This window comes from Stenella coeruleoalba, assembly GCF_951394435.1.
Source record: "Stenella coeruleoalba genome assembly, chromosome: 1".
Taxonomy (NCBI): Eukaryota; Metazoa; Chordata; class Mammalia; order Artiodactyla; family Delphinidae; genus Stenella; species Stenella coeruleoalba.
The window spans coordinates 137,691,857-137,710,029 of record NC_137169.1 but is presented as its reverse complement, the minus strand read 5'-3'; the positions used below and the strand labels follow the sequence as shown (position 1 = coordinate 137,710,029).

Genomic DNA, 18,173 nt, shown 5'->3' with positions numbered 1-18,173 from the left:
TAAAACTTTCAGTGCCTATCATCACACTGGGAACTGGAATCGCACAGCAACTGATAAAAGTGACAACACTGAGCAGTTCTCTTTCTAAAAATACTAAGACTGTGGTACTACAATTCTCTTCAGAAGCTTACATTTCTTAAAGATAACTATTTTTGAAATCTTTACTGTGGGAGCAAATATCCTGATGGACATACATTTAATAGTTTCATGCATAACAATTCTGATCCACTCCTCGTTTTCCATCAGTGCTATAATTTCTGCTTATACAAGATGATCTACAAGGTGCATTAGTTCCTTCAAACAGATCCTTGAGGAAAATGATCTACCTCCATGAAGACTGTTTGTGTGTATGTATGGTGTAGGGAGAAATTGATTTGTTATAACTAACTTTATATACCCTTTGCTGAAATCAGTAGAGACATCCTACACTGTTTACTAATGGATGCCATCAAAACCACTCTCAGTATGTAAGAACACCAGCCCTTTTCCAGCTTCAAATCTATTTTCAGGTTAATTATTAGCAACGAAGGAAAAAAGTATTTCAAGTTTCAAATGTGTACAGCCATTATGGCTTTTAATTATAAACAAAAGTGGTTAGCATTTGGAGATAATATCACTTAAATCAGGAAATGCTAGTAAGATAAAAAATGTGCTCTCAACTTTTATTTATTTTGGGCTGCATTGGGTCTTCATTGTTGCACGTGGGCTTCCTCTAGTTGCGGCGAGCGGGGGCTACTCTTCGTTGCGGTGCACAGGTTTCTCACTGCGGTGGCTTCTGTTGTGGCAGAGCACAGGCTCTAGGCCTGTGGGCTTCAGTAGTTGTGGTGCACGGGCTTAGTTGCTCCACGGCATGTGGGTTCTTCCCGGACCAGGGCTCGAACCCATGTCCCCTGCATTGGCAGGCGGATTCTTAACCACCGCGCTACCACGAAAGTCCTCAACTTTTTAAACAATGAAAAATGATGCTATAATACAGATTTTCCTCAACTTATGATGGGGTTATGTCCCGATAAATTACTCCTAAATTGAAAATATCCTAAGTCAAAAATGCATTTAGGGGGGCTTCCCTGGTGGCGCAGTGGTTGAGAGTCCGCCTGCCGATGCAGGGGACACGGGTTCGTGTCCCGGTCCGGGAAGATCCCACATGCCGCGGAGTGGCTGGGCCCGTGAGCCATGGCCGCTGAGCCTGCGCGTCTGGAGCCTGTGCTCCTGAACGGGAGAGGCCGCAACAGTGAGAGGCCCGCGTACCGCAAAAAAAAAAAAAAAAAATGCATTTAGTACACCTAAGCTACCAAACATCATAGCTTACCCTAGCCTACCTTAAGTGTGCTCAGAACACTCACATTAGCCTACAGTTGGGCAAAATCATCTAATACGGAGTCCATTTTATAGTAAAGTATTGAATATCTCATGTAATGTACTGAATACTGAAAGTGAAAAAGAGAATGGCTATGTGGGTACAGACTGATTCTAAGCACATCACTTGTTTACCTTTGTGGTCACGTGGCTGCCTGGGAACTTTGGCCTGCTGCTGCCGCCTGTCACCACGAGAGAATATGGTACCACATATCCCTAGCCCGGGAAAAGTTCAAAATTCAAAGTACTGTTTCTATTAAATGTGTATCATTTTTGTACCTTCATAAAGTCAAAAAAAATGTATATTTTGTGACTTCATAGAACTTAATCAGAAAAAGATTAAACTTCTGTTTTAAATGAGTTTCAAAGTGAAAATGAAAAACCTATATTTAAAACTCCTTTTTAGGTTTCTACTACAGATAATATACTTCTTCAGCATTGCCTACACAGTACTTGAAAATGTCCCCCCAAAAGATCTAGCTCACCTATGTCGTTTCCAGAGGAATAGCTTCCATGGCTTTCTGTCTCCTCCAGGGACAGTATCTTGAACGATGCTAGAGGAGTAGAACCTGGCTGAGTAGAGATCATTCCTCTGAATCGTGTTACCGTCCATGTCCGGACATGATTATTATCTGCACAGACTAGGAGAGAAAGAGAGCACACAACAGTTGTTAATAAATATAGATTATGAGAGCACCAACAAAATCACCTTTATAAACATATTTTAACTTTTTTCACTATAATTTACAGAAAACAGATCGTAGCACATTTTGAGTGGCAAACAGCTTACTTATCTTAAAATTACACTTAATTTGTACCTAGCCAACAAAAATGAGATAACTGAATATGGTTTACCTTGCTGCAAATATAAGGTATATAAGTAAAATCTATGGATCCTTATAAAAGTAGCCTGTAGGGTATGAATTTAGAGAAGGTTAAAAAAAATGTGTATGTAAGAGAGAAGATGCTGAATATTTTTCTGTTCTGTGGCTAAACTCCATTGTAAACAAGTTGCCTAGTTTATTTTTTCCAACCATATAAATTGTTTCTGCTTATGTTACTCCAATATTAAACAACCAAGATCAGGAGCTACTGAGAATTTACTGGCACAAATAACATTTGTCAAAAAGCTTATAGGAACCAGTTATTTATTGCTCATTCACAGTTGCATCAAGAAAAATTAAGATTTCAATACTAAAGCTGAGAATTATTTTTATATGAGAGTCTGCATTTAAAAAACATATTCCAATTAGCTTTATTTTTTCACGGTAATATTAAGTGGGTATATATTGAGATATCTCCTAACAAGTAATCTATTTCTGCTGTTTTTTCTGTCTGAATAGATACTCTGCTAAAAACTGTAAACCAAAAAAATGATATCATTAATGTAAGAACTATACTTTTGCGGCGTGCCTTAATAAAAAATGTATTAATTTGCCATTTATTATGAACTCATCAGTATCTACTAGGAAAGTATCCAAAACTTCTTATATGCACACAACATTTCCTACTGGATAAAATGTCACAGTTGCATATTTTAAACAAAACTTCAGAAATTTAATTTTGGCAGACAGCAATAAGAATAAAAAGTGTACATATGTTACTTATACAACAAAATTCTCAGTTCTCAGGATGCCAGTTTTCTGGTGAAAAAGAAGACATTTACTTCTAGGCTACTGAATCAGCTTCATGGGAAATAATTTCCTAATTTCATTATTAAGCTTACTAGGATTCAGAAAAATAACAAATACTTCTAGCTGACTCAAAAATGCAACTATGGGATTGACATATATACACTAATATGTATAAAGTAGATAATAAGAACCTGCTGTATAAAAAATAAAATTCAAAAAATAATGCAATTATGCAATTTTGTTAGTATTAATCATTATCTAACATTTCAAACCTACATGAAATACTTGTTGTTAAAATGCAAATTTAACTACGTAGCTCTTTGACATCACATCCAACAATAACATCATTACCATCAAAGTAATATCAACTGCTACTGAGTATGGCATTGTCATTTAAACATCAAAACAATCTTGCAAAGAAATAGTCTATTTTCTCACGGGACCAAATTACCTCATTTTATACAACATTTATTCGTAAGGACTATGCTAAGTGCTGAGAATAGGGTGGAGAACAAAAGCTTCTGCTGCTGTAGAAACTTACTATATTCTAGAAGAGGGAAAGAGATGATAAATAAGAAACAAAGCGATAAGTCTGTGAAGAAAACAAATCAACATACTGATAGCAGAAAGTGCCTGTTAGACAGAGGGCTGGCTAGTTTAGACAGGGTGGCCAAGGAGGCCTCACTGAGGAGGTATTTGAAATGGGACCTGAATGTCAAGGAGAGACAGCGAAACAACCATCTAAGAAAGAAGATGTCAAATGAAAAGAACAAGTGCAAAGTTTCTAAGGCAATTTTAAGAAATAGAAAAGCCAATGAGTTAGGTATCATGAGCAGTAAGAAAAGTGACATGGGAGGCGTGGTGAGCAGGTGAGCAGGATCCGGAACAGGAAGAGCCGTATTAATCTGTTCATTCTGTTCATTCTATAAACAGAAAGAAGCCATCGGAAATCAGATCTGCTTTGCATTTCTTTTTCTTTTTTTTAAAATAAATTTTATTTATTTATTTATTTATTTTTGGCTGTATTGGGTCTTCGTTGCTCTGTGTGGACTTTCTCTAGTTGCAGTGAGCAGGGGCTACTCTTCGTTGCGGTGCACGGGCTTCTCATTGCGGTGGCTTCTCTTGTCGCAGAGCACGGGCTCTAGGTACACAGGCTCAGTAGTTGTGGCTCGCGGGTTCTAGAGCACAGGCTCAGTAGCTGTGGCACACACGGGCTTAGTTGCTCCACGGCATGTGGGATTTTTCTGGACCAGGGCTCGAATCCGTGCCCCCTGCATTGGCAGGCGGATTCTTAACCACTGCGCCACCAGGGAAGTCCTGCTTTGCATTTCTAAAGATATTTCTGGCTGCTGTGTGGAACATGTACCATAGAGAGCCAAGACAGAAACAGGGAAAGAATGGAGTAACCTAGGGGAGAAATGCTGATTTGAGCTAAGGGGCTGGCAGCAATGGACACAAAGTGAAGTAATCAGACTTGTGATGTATGTTGAAGCAGAGAAACGGGACCTACTGATGTATTACACGTTATGTGGAGGGCAGGGGGAGGCGGGTGCAGTGAGAAAAAGGGAAGAATCAAGTGTGATTCCTAGATTTTCAGCTTGGGTAAATGAGTAGTGATATTGTATACTAAGATGGCTTTTGAGACAGAAATCAAAAGTACTATTTTATCTAGGTTAATTTAGAGATGCCTATTAAACATACAACCAAATACTAAGCACAAGCACTGGATATACAATTTGGAACTCTGTGGATGGTCACAGGTGAAGGGCAAGTCTGGGAGTCACTGGCATGTAGATAATAATATTCAAATCACCAGGGAAAGTACAGACAAAGAATGGAAAATCTAGAAAGAGATCTGAGGCAATCCAACACTTAGTAACTGGGCAAAAGAGGAGGAACCAGCCATACAGAGTGAGAAAAACTCCTCAGCGAGGCAGATATTAGATGAGTACTGCTCTATGAAAGATTAAAAAAGAGACTGTTTCAGAAAGGCATAATTACATCCAAAACAATGAGACATTCAATAAAAGCATATTCATCCATCCATCCATCCGTTCATATATGGACAAGGTATTTCAGCTCCATTTGGTGTTTAATTAGTGAAAGATGCAGCATCTTTTTATATTAGGTAGTCTTCATATAAACAAAGCTGATGCATGAAAAGGATGTTTATAAAAATTTAAGTTAGGCAGGAGCTGATCTACAAAAGATTTAATGCAAGATTGTTTTAAAAAAGCAAACTACTGATAAACCTGACTCAATTCAATTTTCATCAACGCTTTCAGAAATCATCTATCATAGACATTGAATCTCATGATGGAATTTTACTTTGTGATCATTTTATTTTGTGTCAGGCTAATTTTGCTTGAAAATCTGTAACTAATTTTTTAAGTATCAAATTAGTATCTAAATGTTAGAAACGTATATGACTATGAAGAACAACAAACCCACAAATGTTATTTTCTTCACATCTCTTTACACATTTTACTAATTTTTAACAGTAGTTGATGTTAGACTACTAACATTCTACTAACTTTAGCATTAAACCTTAAGACAACACAACCAAATTTATATTATATTCATACTTGAAAAATTTCTCTAATAAAACATTCTTCAACAGGATTATGATAAATATTCTGAAGTAAAATATGCCATAAGAACCAAATATTAAAATAGAGAGTAAATAAAAGATATGATGCCTTCTAAATTTATGTATACTACAACCAGACAATATCAAAGAAACCTCAGAAGACAATCATAGTATTTCTTCAGTTATTAAACTTTTCTACCACTTTTTCTGGTGTGTTTTTCTTACATAAAACACTGCTTTTATATTCTTTTAATTTGTAGGAGTCTAAAAAATAACACCCAAGGCAAGGTTTTACATGACATGAGGTAGACCTCCTTACCAGTACTAATAAAATCACTTTACCTGATACAAGATGCTTCTCTGAGAGCATGATTTTTGTGACGGGACTTCGGTGAACTGTGAAGGTCTGAAAAAGCTGAGGGCCTGACCCAACCGTCTCTGGGTGCTGCACAATTACTCGTACTGCTCCAGAGCTCGTACCATAGGCAATCTCAATCCAGTTACCACTGACACCTAACCAAAATCAAAAATTGAAAGGTGATATAACAGAAGACAATAAAAAGAAAGCTGCCCTTGCAAAGTGTTCCCTGTGATAGAAGAGGCAGAGCTGGATTCAGCACTTGTTATCAGCCCCAAATCCAGCTCAGCAAAGAAATCTTAAGACTTCTCTGACCATCTTAAATTCATTCTTTCCTTTACAAATCCTTTCCTAACACTCACTCCAATATAGAATTGTTCACTCTCTCCCTTGTACTATGTATTAGGTTCTGTCAGAGCAACTGTAACACCCCAATTCTCTATTTCCATGTCTATCTACCTCTACTCTTTATTGATAAGAGACTGAATCATAATCATTTTTTAATCTATATCACCTTACAGAGTGCCTGAGACATAGTAGGTACTCATTAAATGTTTAAGGAATAAATCTGACCTGCTAAGAACACCACTGACACAACACAGTATTCCTAAAGCAATACTCCATATTATTTCTAGCCTCGAATGACCATCTGTTTTACTTCTGCCACAATATTGAATCTTCTCTTTGAATAATCAAGTAATCCATGTACTATTCAACAGTTTCAAAACTGTTATAACTATGGGAAAATATATCCATTCCATTGCTTACATCACATTTACGTATGTTGTTCTCTTCTAATTATATACAACTAGCTCATGACGTCAGGTTCATCTGTGGCTTTTTTTTCAAACAAGTGCCCAGATTCCATCATATATTTAAGACAGAATGGAGTTCAGTGACCTACATTCCTTAAAAGCGTCACAGAGAACCTCTTAGCTTTGATAGCTGTTCTTTCTGATTCACGTGAAAATACTGGAATCGAAGGAAAAGGGCATGCTATGGAAAACACTTCTCAAAACTTAAAAGGCAACTCCATTCTTGTGTCTTAAAAGAAGACACTGCCACCACAAAAGAAGTTTTATTCTCCCTTTTTAATTAGACTGGGGCCGGGGAGGGGAGCATATCTCATTCTAGAGCAGGGGTCAGCAAACTTTCTATAAAAAGCAAATAGTTTAAACTTTGCATGCCACACTGTCTCTGTACAGCCACTCGACTCTGTCACAGTTGCAGAAAAGCAGCCAAAGACAATACATAAAACTATTAATAAAAAGAGCATGGTTTGCTGACCTCTGTTCTGGAGCAACATAGTTTAAATCCTACAATTTCAATCAAAATCATCTGTGCACACCAGAATCTTTCTTTCTTTCATACCGAAGATAATGATTTATTACAATGCATTCAATGAAATGATTACACAAGTAACGTATTCAAACTATTAATATTACTAGCCACATGTAAGTATTTCCTAGAATTCCTTTCATTACAGATAAATTTTGAATTTCCCATTTATGTTTATCTTTCACTCTAGAATATAAAAATTCTTAATAATTTACAGAGCTAGTTTGTTAATTTCATTGCAATGGCCTTTGAAAAAGCAATAAGTTATGGATACTGAGGTTTTCCAAAACTTAAATTTAAAATTTCCCAGAGAAATTTTCAATAGAGATTAAAAGTCTAAAAGCTTTCGTTGTTGTTATTGTTGTGAAAAAAAAAATAAAGCTCTTAATTCCAAAATGAAATCAGCTGTCATAGGAAGGTAAATGTGCAGATAAGTTTAACAAATAATTTTAGTTATTATTATAATAGTAGGGCTTAACAATACAATTCACAAGAGGGAAAGTTCTAACTTCCCACCTCAGATTATGTTTACTGGTCATGTCTGACTTCAGTATAAAACCAAACATAAACATTAGACTCTAAGAGATGAAATCCTCAGCACTGCAGTTCACCAAAACAAAGGGCCAGATTAGTGTTACAATAAACCAACGAATAAACATACATTATCAAAAGAACTCCAACAATTTATAATAATTTTTCTATGCACTAACTTGTTTTGGGTGTGAGGTAAACACTCAGAGCAGTAATAGCATCATTTGAAGGATCATGATAAAGTTCAGTTACAAGAAGATCGTTATCCTTCATTCGCAAAGGGAACTTCTGCATATCTAAAAAGTAAAAAAAAAATTAAATAGCATTAAAATAAATAGTGAATCTATTTAAAACTAAAAAAGGTAATATTTTCTTGTTCTCATTTTAAAAATCATACTAAATAGGACCATACTAAGTGTCTGACCACTTACCTATATAATATATTGATCCATTGTTACATCCCAGGAGAAGGAACGACCCAGCAGTGTCATAACTAGTTATAGGAACAACGTCTTGAACCTGATGTAGTGAGAATATTGTTAGATGTCAGTTATTAATTACAATCTATATTTTCTGCTCAATTTCCTCAAAATTTTTGAGTCTTTTAATAAAAAGGATACTAATATCCGATTTAAGTAGGGCTTAGAAAATACTTTCTTTACACACACACACACACACACACACACACACACACGCACGCACGCACACCTCCAAGGGGAACTCTGACCTTTTAAAGCTTTTCTAAAAAATTTTTTATTTCCAACAGCAGCACTTTCCTTTCAGAATTTACTCATTTCCTTTTTCTGCACATGACTGTGAGGTCACAGCACACTTTAGGACTGGAAAACCAAGTCTGACCAGGCCCCTTTCTCCCTTGTCTCTCTCATAGAAGAGATGAAATGACCTGCCCAGAATCAGAACTAGAAAACAGATCAACCGATTTCTAGATAGCACTTGCTCCCTTGGTAGTTCATTACCATTTCTTCGAAAAGGCAGTCTTCTCTACTTTCATATTCCCCACTAAATACTTCACGTCTATTTCCTAGGAAATGGCCAAACAAGTTCTCAAATGCTTTTATTTTTTCAAGTACTAGAATTAAAAAAAATCAGTTTTCCAAGCAAATCAGTCTAGTTACAAATTAATGAATGCCTATGTGTGTGCCAAGAGAAAAGCAAAGGGCATGATTTTTACTATAAAACAAAACGAAAAACAAACAAAAAGTGTTATTGTACTGGCGATGAGATCAAACTGAATCATCCCAATGTACAGCCAGGCCAGACATGCATGTGAAAGTTTACACACAACATTTAAATGAAACACTTTTTATGTACCAGATATTATCCAGGTGAACAAGTACTGGAATGGATAAGGGATGTGAAATATCACTTTTGCTCTGTAGAAGCTTAGAAACTTGTGGGCAAGAAAGAAAAATAAAGACAATTATAATGTGATAAGCACATTAATGCCTATCACAGTATACATTATACATTATTTAATGTATAAACAGGGTGTGCAATACAATCATAGAAGAGGGAGAAAGGATTCCCATCTCAACCCCAGTCCAGGGAGAAGCACAAAGATCAAGGAAAAGTTCAAAAAGAAAGTAAAGCTTGAAAACTAAAAAACTAACTAGGAGTTAGGTAGAGAAAGGGAAAAGCACACTTCTGACAGAACAGCAAATACAGCAAAAGAGTCTAACTAAAAACACAAATTTAAAAACAGCTAAAACTTGGAAATAATGATTCCTAGAAGCCGTTCATGTCCATGACCCTAATTTCTGTGTGTGCCTTCTGGTGTCCTGCATGGTTGTAAGTTACACTAGAAATCTCTCTGCAAAGACTCAATGATCACCCCCAACCCCAGGTCAGGTTTCTGTCTCATCAGAGCCAACACGTTTCGTAGCAGGTAAACACCGACAACTTCTCAGTGATATGAGTAAAGATGTCTGAAAAATGGAGGGAAGGCTGCTTCACTGACCAATTTTCTTACACCAAGTGCATCATTTTAGCTCCAGCACTCCAAGAAGAGCTTCAATTCTACCCAGAATCTTCACAGTCAGAGGCTGGGCATAGGTAAGGCCATGAGATTCCTCTCCCTCTGGATCCATTTTTCAGTGAAAGAGCAGCAGCGGCCTGGAGCTTTCCCAGGCACGTCCAAGACAGATATCTGACCTTTCAGTTCCCTGGGAGGATGGGCTCCAGGACTAGAGCCTTCCTACCTCTTTTCCTGCAACCCCTGAGCACGTCCTGCTTTTCTGCTCATGTCTACCCCTCAGTACAAGGAGAACAGGGAAAGCAGAGGATAAGTAAAGTTAGGTTACAGAGGAGTTGGTACTAAGTTCTTCTCTCCCAGCATAAGCAAGGAGCCAGCCTTTCATGGCCTCCTCTTCTTTACCCCAACAGCTTCACGTCAGGAACCTGAGACACCATACTGATTAGTATATTTGGTTCAGTCACGGTGGTCACAAACCTAAGGTGGAAGTGGGTTTTCTCTCCTAACGTTGCATGCAGTGATTATCATTAACTCCTATGTAAAAATTTAAATGATTTACATTTTGAAAATCACTATCTTCCCAAGCAACACAAGGCCCCTAGAATCCTTTAACCACAATCTCTACCTGCATGATGACCACTGTTTTTAACATCAGTATGTTTTAACCCTCACCCATTACTTTTTAGACTTATTTAGAGTCACCAACACATCTACAAATTCTTTGGCTAGTCATGTTTATTGTATTCCACTACTTCCTCTTCTAAGTATAAATAACCTTATCAAAGGGCATTTCTATAGAGGTCCTTCCACTGAAGGTTATAAGTGACAAACTTTGTCTGTATTATCTGAAAACATCTCTCATTCATGTTTGAATGATAGTTTTGCTGGATATGAAATCCTAAGTTGAAAGTTATTTCCCCAACTAACTTGAGAATAGCCTATTGTCTTCTGGATTCTACTGCTGGTGATGAAGAGTCTGTTTTAAGTCTAACTACAGTGTACCTCTCATAACTCTGTGGACACCTTTATGATACTTTTATCTTCTATTATTGGTTGGCCAAAAGGTTCGTTCAGGTTTTCCCGTAAGATCCTATGGAAAAACCCTAATGAACTTTTTTGCCAACCCAACACATCACCATGTGTGTCAGTGTGACTCTCATTTTATTTGGCCTTGATGTATTTCTTTAATCAGTAGAGTCATGTCTTTCTTCAACTCTCCAAAATTGTTAGCAATTATCTTTTCTAAATTGCCCCACCTCCACTGTTCCTTTCTGAAAGTGATTTTCTCATTTTTTTCTTTTCATATTTTCTCACTCTTTCTGCTTCAGCGTGAATGATTTTTTTCAAATGTGTCTGTCAATTCATTGTCCTTCTATTCAACACATTAAGTCAGAATTTTGTTTTTAATTTTCAGTGACCTTTAAATTTCTACTCTTTCATTTTGCTTCTTTTCTGACTGGTCCTATTCCTTCGTTATAGTCTAGTCCTTCTTCTATCTCATTAAATAACTTCAGAAATTTATTCTACATTAGTTGTCTAATTGTTCAATTATTTTCAGCTTTGGGGTACATCTGTACTCTAACTGCTAACATTTGATGACTCTGCTAACATTTGATGACTTTCCCTCATTTGCTTTCATGTTTCATGTGTAGTTTACAAATTTGGGGAGGTTATGGGCTCACTTTCAGCAGAAAATATTTCTTCTGCAGAGTCCTGTGCACCATATTTGTGAAAGTTCAGTTTCATGTCCACATTTGGAAATGCAAATGGCCCTAGACCAGCTTTTTACATTAATTTCTCAAATTGGAGTTCCCATACTTACCTTTGTGTTTTCAATTTGCACATTTGTACTCCTAATTTGATTATTTTGGTCTCAATTTCTCATTGATGGTTTTCCCCTGCACCACCTCTCCCCAGTCCAAGACACTAAACACAGGTCAAGCTTTCTTGTTCCAAAATTGTTGAGCAAAATTTTCCCATTCTTCTTCTCAGGGACTGAGGCAGACCTTTAAAGCGTCAGCTTTTTGCAGGAGGCTGGTTTACACTGTCCCATGAAGCCATGCCTCCTATGCCTGGTAGAACCCCAGACCCCAGAGCCTTTACTCTGATACGTGACATGCAAATATGTATAAACAAACAAATAAATGTAATTCAATACTTGATATAGATACAATATATGCTGTTTTAATATTTTTACCCAATATTTCTATATGTCAGCTGATTTAGCTATGTTACTGTAAATCCTAAGTAAGCAAATATAACATACTCAGGGTAGTGGTCAGTACATAATAGACACCAAAATATCAAGTCTTCTTACCAATAATTGATCTAATTCAGCTACATTACTGTAAATCCCAAGTAAGAAATACAACGTACTTGGGATAGTGTTCAGGACATAATAAGACACCCAAATGTCAGTCCTCTCCAATGAATTCTGGGCCTAAGATTCCAATGCCCACCTTATTCTTGTTCCTAACTTGCAGGGGTTCATAAACCTATTATAAAAACAAAAAAGTAAATCCCACCAAACCCTACTTGTGACATCAGTGCTACAAGTGCATTAGAGCACAAAAGAAGAGAAGCTACATCAAATAAGCCTCCCTAGTTCTTGTCCGGCACAGCCCATAAGAGCACAGAAGTTCACTCTGACTCCTTGTTCCCACAGCCAGTATTTCCTCCTCAAGCTCGTCCTCCACTGTTCATTTAGAGGCCGGCTGTGACTCAGATGGTGACTCTGGCTGAAGATCTCTCGTCTTTCAGAATGAACACAGACAGAGCTCTCTGATCCTTTAGCAATCACGATACACAATGACTTTCCAGGACTAACTTCCAACACTGTCTCTCTGCTTTGATATGAGAATGAAACATGTATAATCTATGTTTCCAATATACATCTAAATTTAAACTTGCACAACTTGGGAAATAATGCCTAAAGTTACTATTCTGCCACGTAACTCAGCCTAGGCCATGTATCTGAAACACTAATTCCTTATTATTAATCTTCTGAAGTCTAATGAAGAGGAATTAAACAAAAAAAAGAAGAAAACACTGAAACTTTCCTTCTAAAAATATTTTTCTTTTTTCTTACCCAAATCAGATACAATACTCTTACAAAATTTTCATTAACATTTTATTGAAGCTGTCCTAATAAGAAACTGCTACACCAAAATATCACAACCGCTTTTAGGCTCAAAAACGCTTGCTCTCTCGCTCTCAGGCTCGTTTGTCTGACTCAAATACCTCAAATCAATCTTGACTGTACAGTGAGAGTCACAAACTACACTAGTTGTCCTGTGTACCTTCTGTGTCACTCATGGGCAGAACTGTTGCTAAAGGCCAGATCAGAACCCGCTCATCCAGTGCCACAGCAGCCAGCCTCAGGTCAGAACTGTCCGTTGAGGTTTGCAGATCAGACACTGAGATTTCATTACATCCTAGCTCTGCACTGCACCACCAAAAAAATAAATCATCTATCTGGGCTAAAAGTTGTAAGGCTTGTTTGCTGCATGAATGCTCGACTTACCCCAGGTCTTCCTGAAATGTAATAACAAACCTACTTTGTCAGCTATGGTTTTCAACTCATGCATACACCAAACAAGAAGCAACAGGTTATACATACAGGACTAAACGCTTAAGGTGAAGTATCCACTTTGAGGATGCTAGTATAGTTTTTGGGATCTCAAAATATGAAAACTTTTATATGCAGTTGTGACATTAGTAAAAAACAAAGAAGGTAATAAAGAAACATGTTCCTGGGCTTCCCTGGTGGCGCAGTGGTTGAGAGTCCGCCTGCCGATGCAGGGGACACGGGTTCGTGCCCCGGTCCGGGAAGATCCCACATGCCGCGGAGCGGGCTGGGCCCGTGAGCCACGGCCGCTGAGCCTGCGCGTCCGGAGCCTGTGCTCCGCAACGGGAGAGGCCACAACAGTGAGAGGCCCGCGTACCACAAAAATAAAAAAAAAAAAGAAGGAAACATGTTTCTTTAGAAACCTAAATGCACCTTGGGAGTTCTACGGCACAGATAGCACAGCTTCTCAGAGCCACTAAAAGCTCGCTGGACATAATGAGCCACGCAACTTACCTGAGAGCAGATCTTCCATAAACCATTAAAATCCACATTCCTCTTTACAGAAATATCACCAGCTGAAGAATCCCTCTGATCGACTTCCCTCCACCTCAACTTTAGATTAACCTCGATCAGTCCTTCCCCACATTCCTTGGCCCATCACTTTCATGGTAACAACCTTTATAATGCCTTTTCTGTGCCTATATGGAAGGTCCACTCTTGGCTAATAGATTTTTTCTACAAACATGACTTCCATGTCTCCATCTAGAATGAAATTTAACTTTCTCCGATTGCCATCTCTCTCATCGGAAGTCATTCATTCTCTCACCATTTCCCCAGCATCTCAGGCGCGGCCGTACGCCCTTAAGAATGTCCCTCCACAAGCTCAGCCCAATCACGACATTCAATTACCCTACCTCTGCCCAGACTGCAGCTTCCAGATCAACACACCACTTCTGCTGAGGAGCTGGGCACCTGGATCAGTTAGCTTTTTGTCCCATTCTCCATTACTGTTCTGGCACCTAAATGTTCACCCTGATGACCCTTACAGTTCTCTGACCACTATTTTAACTACTTTCATCTTTAAGTCAGTTCAACACATGATTTAAATGGCTACGTCAATGAGAACTGCTCCAACTCCAAAACCTTAACTCCAGTCTTTGACCACAACAATTCCCACTCCTTGTAAGTCACCAACCTGCTTTCACGTCCCTCTAGTCCCTTGAATCCCTGCATCCCCCTCTGCTGACCTGGCACTCCTTCATTTCTTGATCTTACAGTTTCAATTACTTTGCCACTTCATGTTTTCTCATCCCTTTGTGTGTCATACCCATTTTATTACATCTCCAATCCTGAATCAGGCCGACACTGTTTTCTCTTGCTTCTGTTCCCAGTACTGAGGATTAAGGAAGAAACTCACATAGCTATACCAGCCAGGTCCATTATAAAGATTTATAATCTCTGCAATCCTTGAAACACACTTCCAATGTCTTTCTCCTCCACAGTACGCCTTCCTCACTCTTCCATCGCAGAGAAAGAAGTCTCTCTACTCTGTTGGGGCAACCCCTCCAGCTGTGTTCTAGACCCCATTTGCTTCTAGGGCACTAGCAACCATCTTCATTCTTTCAACCTTCAAATGCTTTCTCTGTCAACTCCCCTCTCTGACTAACAAGCATGCTCAACTTCTCCCGTCCTAGAGAAAAAGTAAAATAAAGCACTGAATATCTTTTCCTCCATCCAGTCTTGATCCTTAAACTATCACTTTGTTTCTCTGCTCTCCTTCACCACCAAATTTTTTGAAAGACACTCTGAATTTGCTAACTCTAATCTCTGATCTTTTAATTCCTTAGTTCCTGCAATCTGCCCCCCCAATCAAAACCTAATTAACTTATTAATACATCTGCAAATGATATCCTACTGACAAAACCAATGTCATTTCTCAATCGTATCATATGTGTCACTTTGGCTCTCGGTTTCCTATCTTGTTCCCTTAAGAGCTAATGTTCCTCAGGATTTTAACTTTGGCTTTTCTTTCGCTGCAGATATCCTCTCAATGGAAAATCTCACCAATTCCCATTTTTAAATTACCAAGTATTATGGTTTCCAAATACTTTTTTCTAGCCCTTTTCTTCTTCCCTAAATTCCAGAGGGGTGCTTCCAACTATATATTGAGCTCCTGTATATGGATACCCACAGGAATCTCAAAGTAAACATATTTAGTCATTCTAATTATTCCTCACACTATCTACCAGCATATATGATTCTCCTCCTCCGTTCCCTATCAATGTAAAATATTACCAGCCACTCAACTGTCAGAACTAGAAATCCATCTCTCTCTCCTTTAATTTTTCTCCATCGAATCAGATACCAATCCTTTTAGGAAGGCTTATGAAATGGTTTTCAGCTAGTCTCATCTTTGCCATCTACTCATTTTAGTTGAAGCTCTGCCTCTTTTGCTGCATTACTTCCCTGATCTCCAGTCCACTTTTCATATTAGCTAGCACTGTTCTCTTTCTAAAACATGGATCTGGCCAAGTCACTCTCTGCTTAAAGTCCTTCCATTTTTCCCCTCTCCTTCAGAATCAGGCAATAACCTTTTTTTTAGTCTTAGCTCCTTCCTGTTCCTCTCAAGTACTTGAAACCGTTTAGCTTGCTATCTTTTCCTTGAACAGGCTATGTATTTTCACACAGAAGTGTGCTCCCACTCAGGAGATGAAGTTTGCCTGGACTACTATTCCCAAGGCATGAAACTTAAAACATTTCAAGGAAATAAAGAAATGTCAAACCAGTTTAAAAACTCACTCATTTTCCAAAGTGACTTAAAATTCTTGAAAATGTAGTCAAACTTGTATCCAGAAGCAAACTTAGCAGTAAATATATTCAATATTTTATACAGTAAGTCCCCTACATGCGAACCTTCAACTTGCAAACTTTCGAGGAAGCAAATGTGCGTTCGAATGTCCAATCACGTAAGTTAGTTCACATGTCTGGCGTGCACTGTCACGTGCATACATCCTCTACAAGTGGTTGTGCTTTTGTGTACTTTACTGTACAGTACTGTACAGAGTACAGTAGTACAGTATCTTTATTTCGAGCCCAGGATATCTGGAAGCAAGCGTAAAGGCAGCGGTGATGTAGCTGGTACTGCTAAGAAGAGATTCATGACACAGGAAATGGCAAGGGGATTCTCTTTATCTGAGGAGGCACTGTTAAGTTTCTGAGGCACAGGACCCAAAAGTAGAACAGCACACCAAAGTTGCAGCAGACGTTCAGAATGCATCCAGTGCTACCGTGTCATCTATGAGGAGAAAAAAAGAGCTACTACCTAGACATCACTGGATCGCTTTTTCAAGAGGGTAGACAGAATTGAATCCAGCAAGGAACCAGACCCTGTGCCATCCACGTCAGGCGTGAGTGAAACTGCAGCTTGCCCTCCATCTCCTATTGCTGAGGATCCTTCAGCTCTACCATCTCCCACCTCCAATCCCTCCTCTAGTCAGTAACTCTTCCTGCCTGTTCACTCGATGCCAGCCCCTGGATGCCAGCTGTTGTAGTCCTACTGTACTTTTCAAGGTACTGTACTGTAAGATTAAAAATGTTTTCTTTATTTTTTGTTTGCTTTTATGTATTATTTGTGTGAAAAGTATTATAAACCTATTACAGTACAGTATTATATAGCAGATTGTGTTAGTTGGGTACCTAGGCTAACTTTATTGGACTCACAAATTGGACTTACAAACACACTCTTGGAACTGAACTTGTTCGTATGCAGGGGACTTACTGTATAATCAAAACAGAAACAATATGAATTCCACAATAAAGCAGATGCATAATGAGCGTGAGTTTCAGAAATAATTTCATTTCTGCAATATGCATTAGTTAAAACCAACCTGCCAGTGCTGGGTGACAGCATTCCACACTCCCACTTTCCCTGTATGACTCGTGGCCACCAACTGGTTACCGATGAAGAAGAGAGCATCTACAGGAACACCAAGGCTGAACACTCCTTAAATGATAATGAAGAATAGAGGTTAATCAGTCACCATCTTTCGAATTAATCAAAACCCAGATTAAAAACATCTTTTAAAGGCATCTCATTTCTACAAATTATGTTCCAGACACTTTGGGAACCAGAAATAAGAAACCTGTAAGCTCTTAAGCGGCAGATAGAAGTCTACCCCAAGTAATCCCACTCTGACTGAACAGCTTGTTGCCTGAAGCTGTGGCTCCCAAACCTAGCTGATCATCAAAACAACCACGTAGATTTAAAGTGAACAAAATAAAACAGAAAGAATCCTGGGATTCCTGGATTCATGCCAGACTCGCTAACTCAGAAAACCCACTGCATTTCTATAAAATCCACAGGAGATTTAGCTGCAGCCTGCTCATGGACCGACACAGACTTGGCAACCTCAACTATCCAGAATGTATCTAGAAATCTGGAAATAGGCAAAAAAGAGAAAAGAACAAAACAAAACAGCAAGAAGTCACACTGTATTCAAAACAAACATTCAGGCCTTTATCAGAGCTTATTTTAAACCTCTTGTTTCCCAACACTGCAGATCTCAATTTAATTCACTCCAAAGACACTAACTATACTAGGCCATGGGATTAAAAAATATGAGAAGATAAAAAACAGGGATTTAGTGTATAGCATGGGGAATTATATTCAATATCTTGTAACCACCTATAATGGAAAAGAATGAAAAACAAGTATATATACATATATACATATATATATATATATATATATATATATACGAATCACTCTGCTGTATGCCTGAAACTAACACAATACTGTAAATCAA

The 18,173-nt window shown here is 38.2% G+C and overlaps 1 protein-coding gene across 2 annotated transcripts in view; it reads right to left on the bottom strand.

Moving 5' to 3' along the window:
• Window positions 1-18,173, bottom strand: part of KCTD3 (potassium channel tetramerization domain containing 3) — a 71,097-nt gene that overhangs the window by 17,635 nt on the left and 35,289 nt on the right. For both annotated transcript variants that reach the window (XM_079945126.1, XM_079945127.1), the window contains exons 10-14: window positions 17,256-17,371; window positions 8,239-8,326; window positions 7,987-8,103; window positions 5,923-6,093; window positions 1,842-1,997 (exon numbers count right to left, since the gene is read on the bottom strand). In XM_079945126.1, coding sequence (XP_079801252.1) covers window positions 1,842-1,997; window positions 5,923-6,093; window positions 7,987-8,103; window positions 8,239-8,326; window positions 17,256-17,371 — 648 coding nt within the window. The remainder of the gene's footprint in view (window positions 1-1,841; window positions 1,998-5,922; window positions 6,094-7,986; window positions 8,104-8,238; window positions 8,327-17,255; window positions 17,372-18,173) is intronic.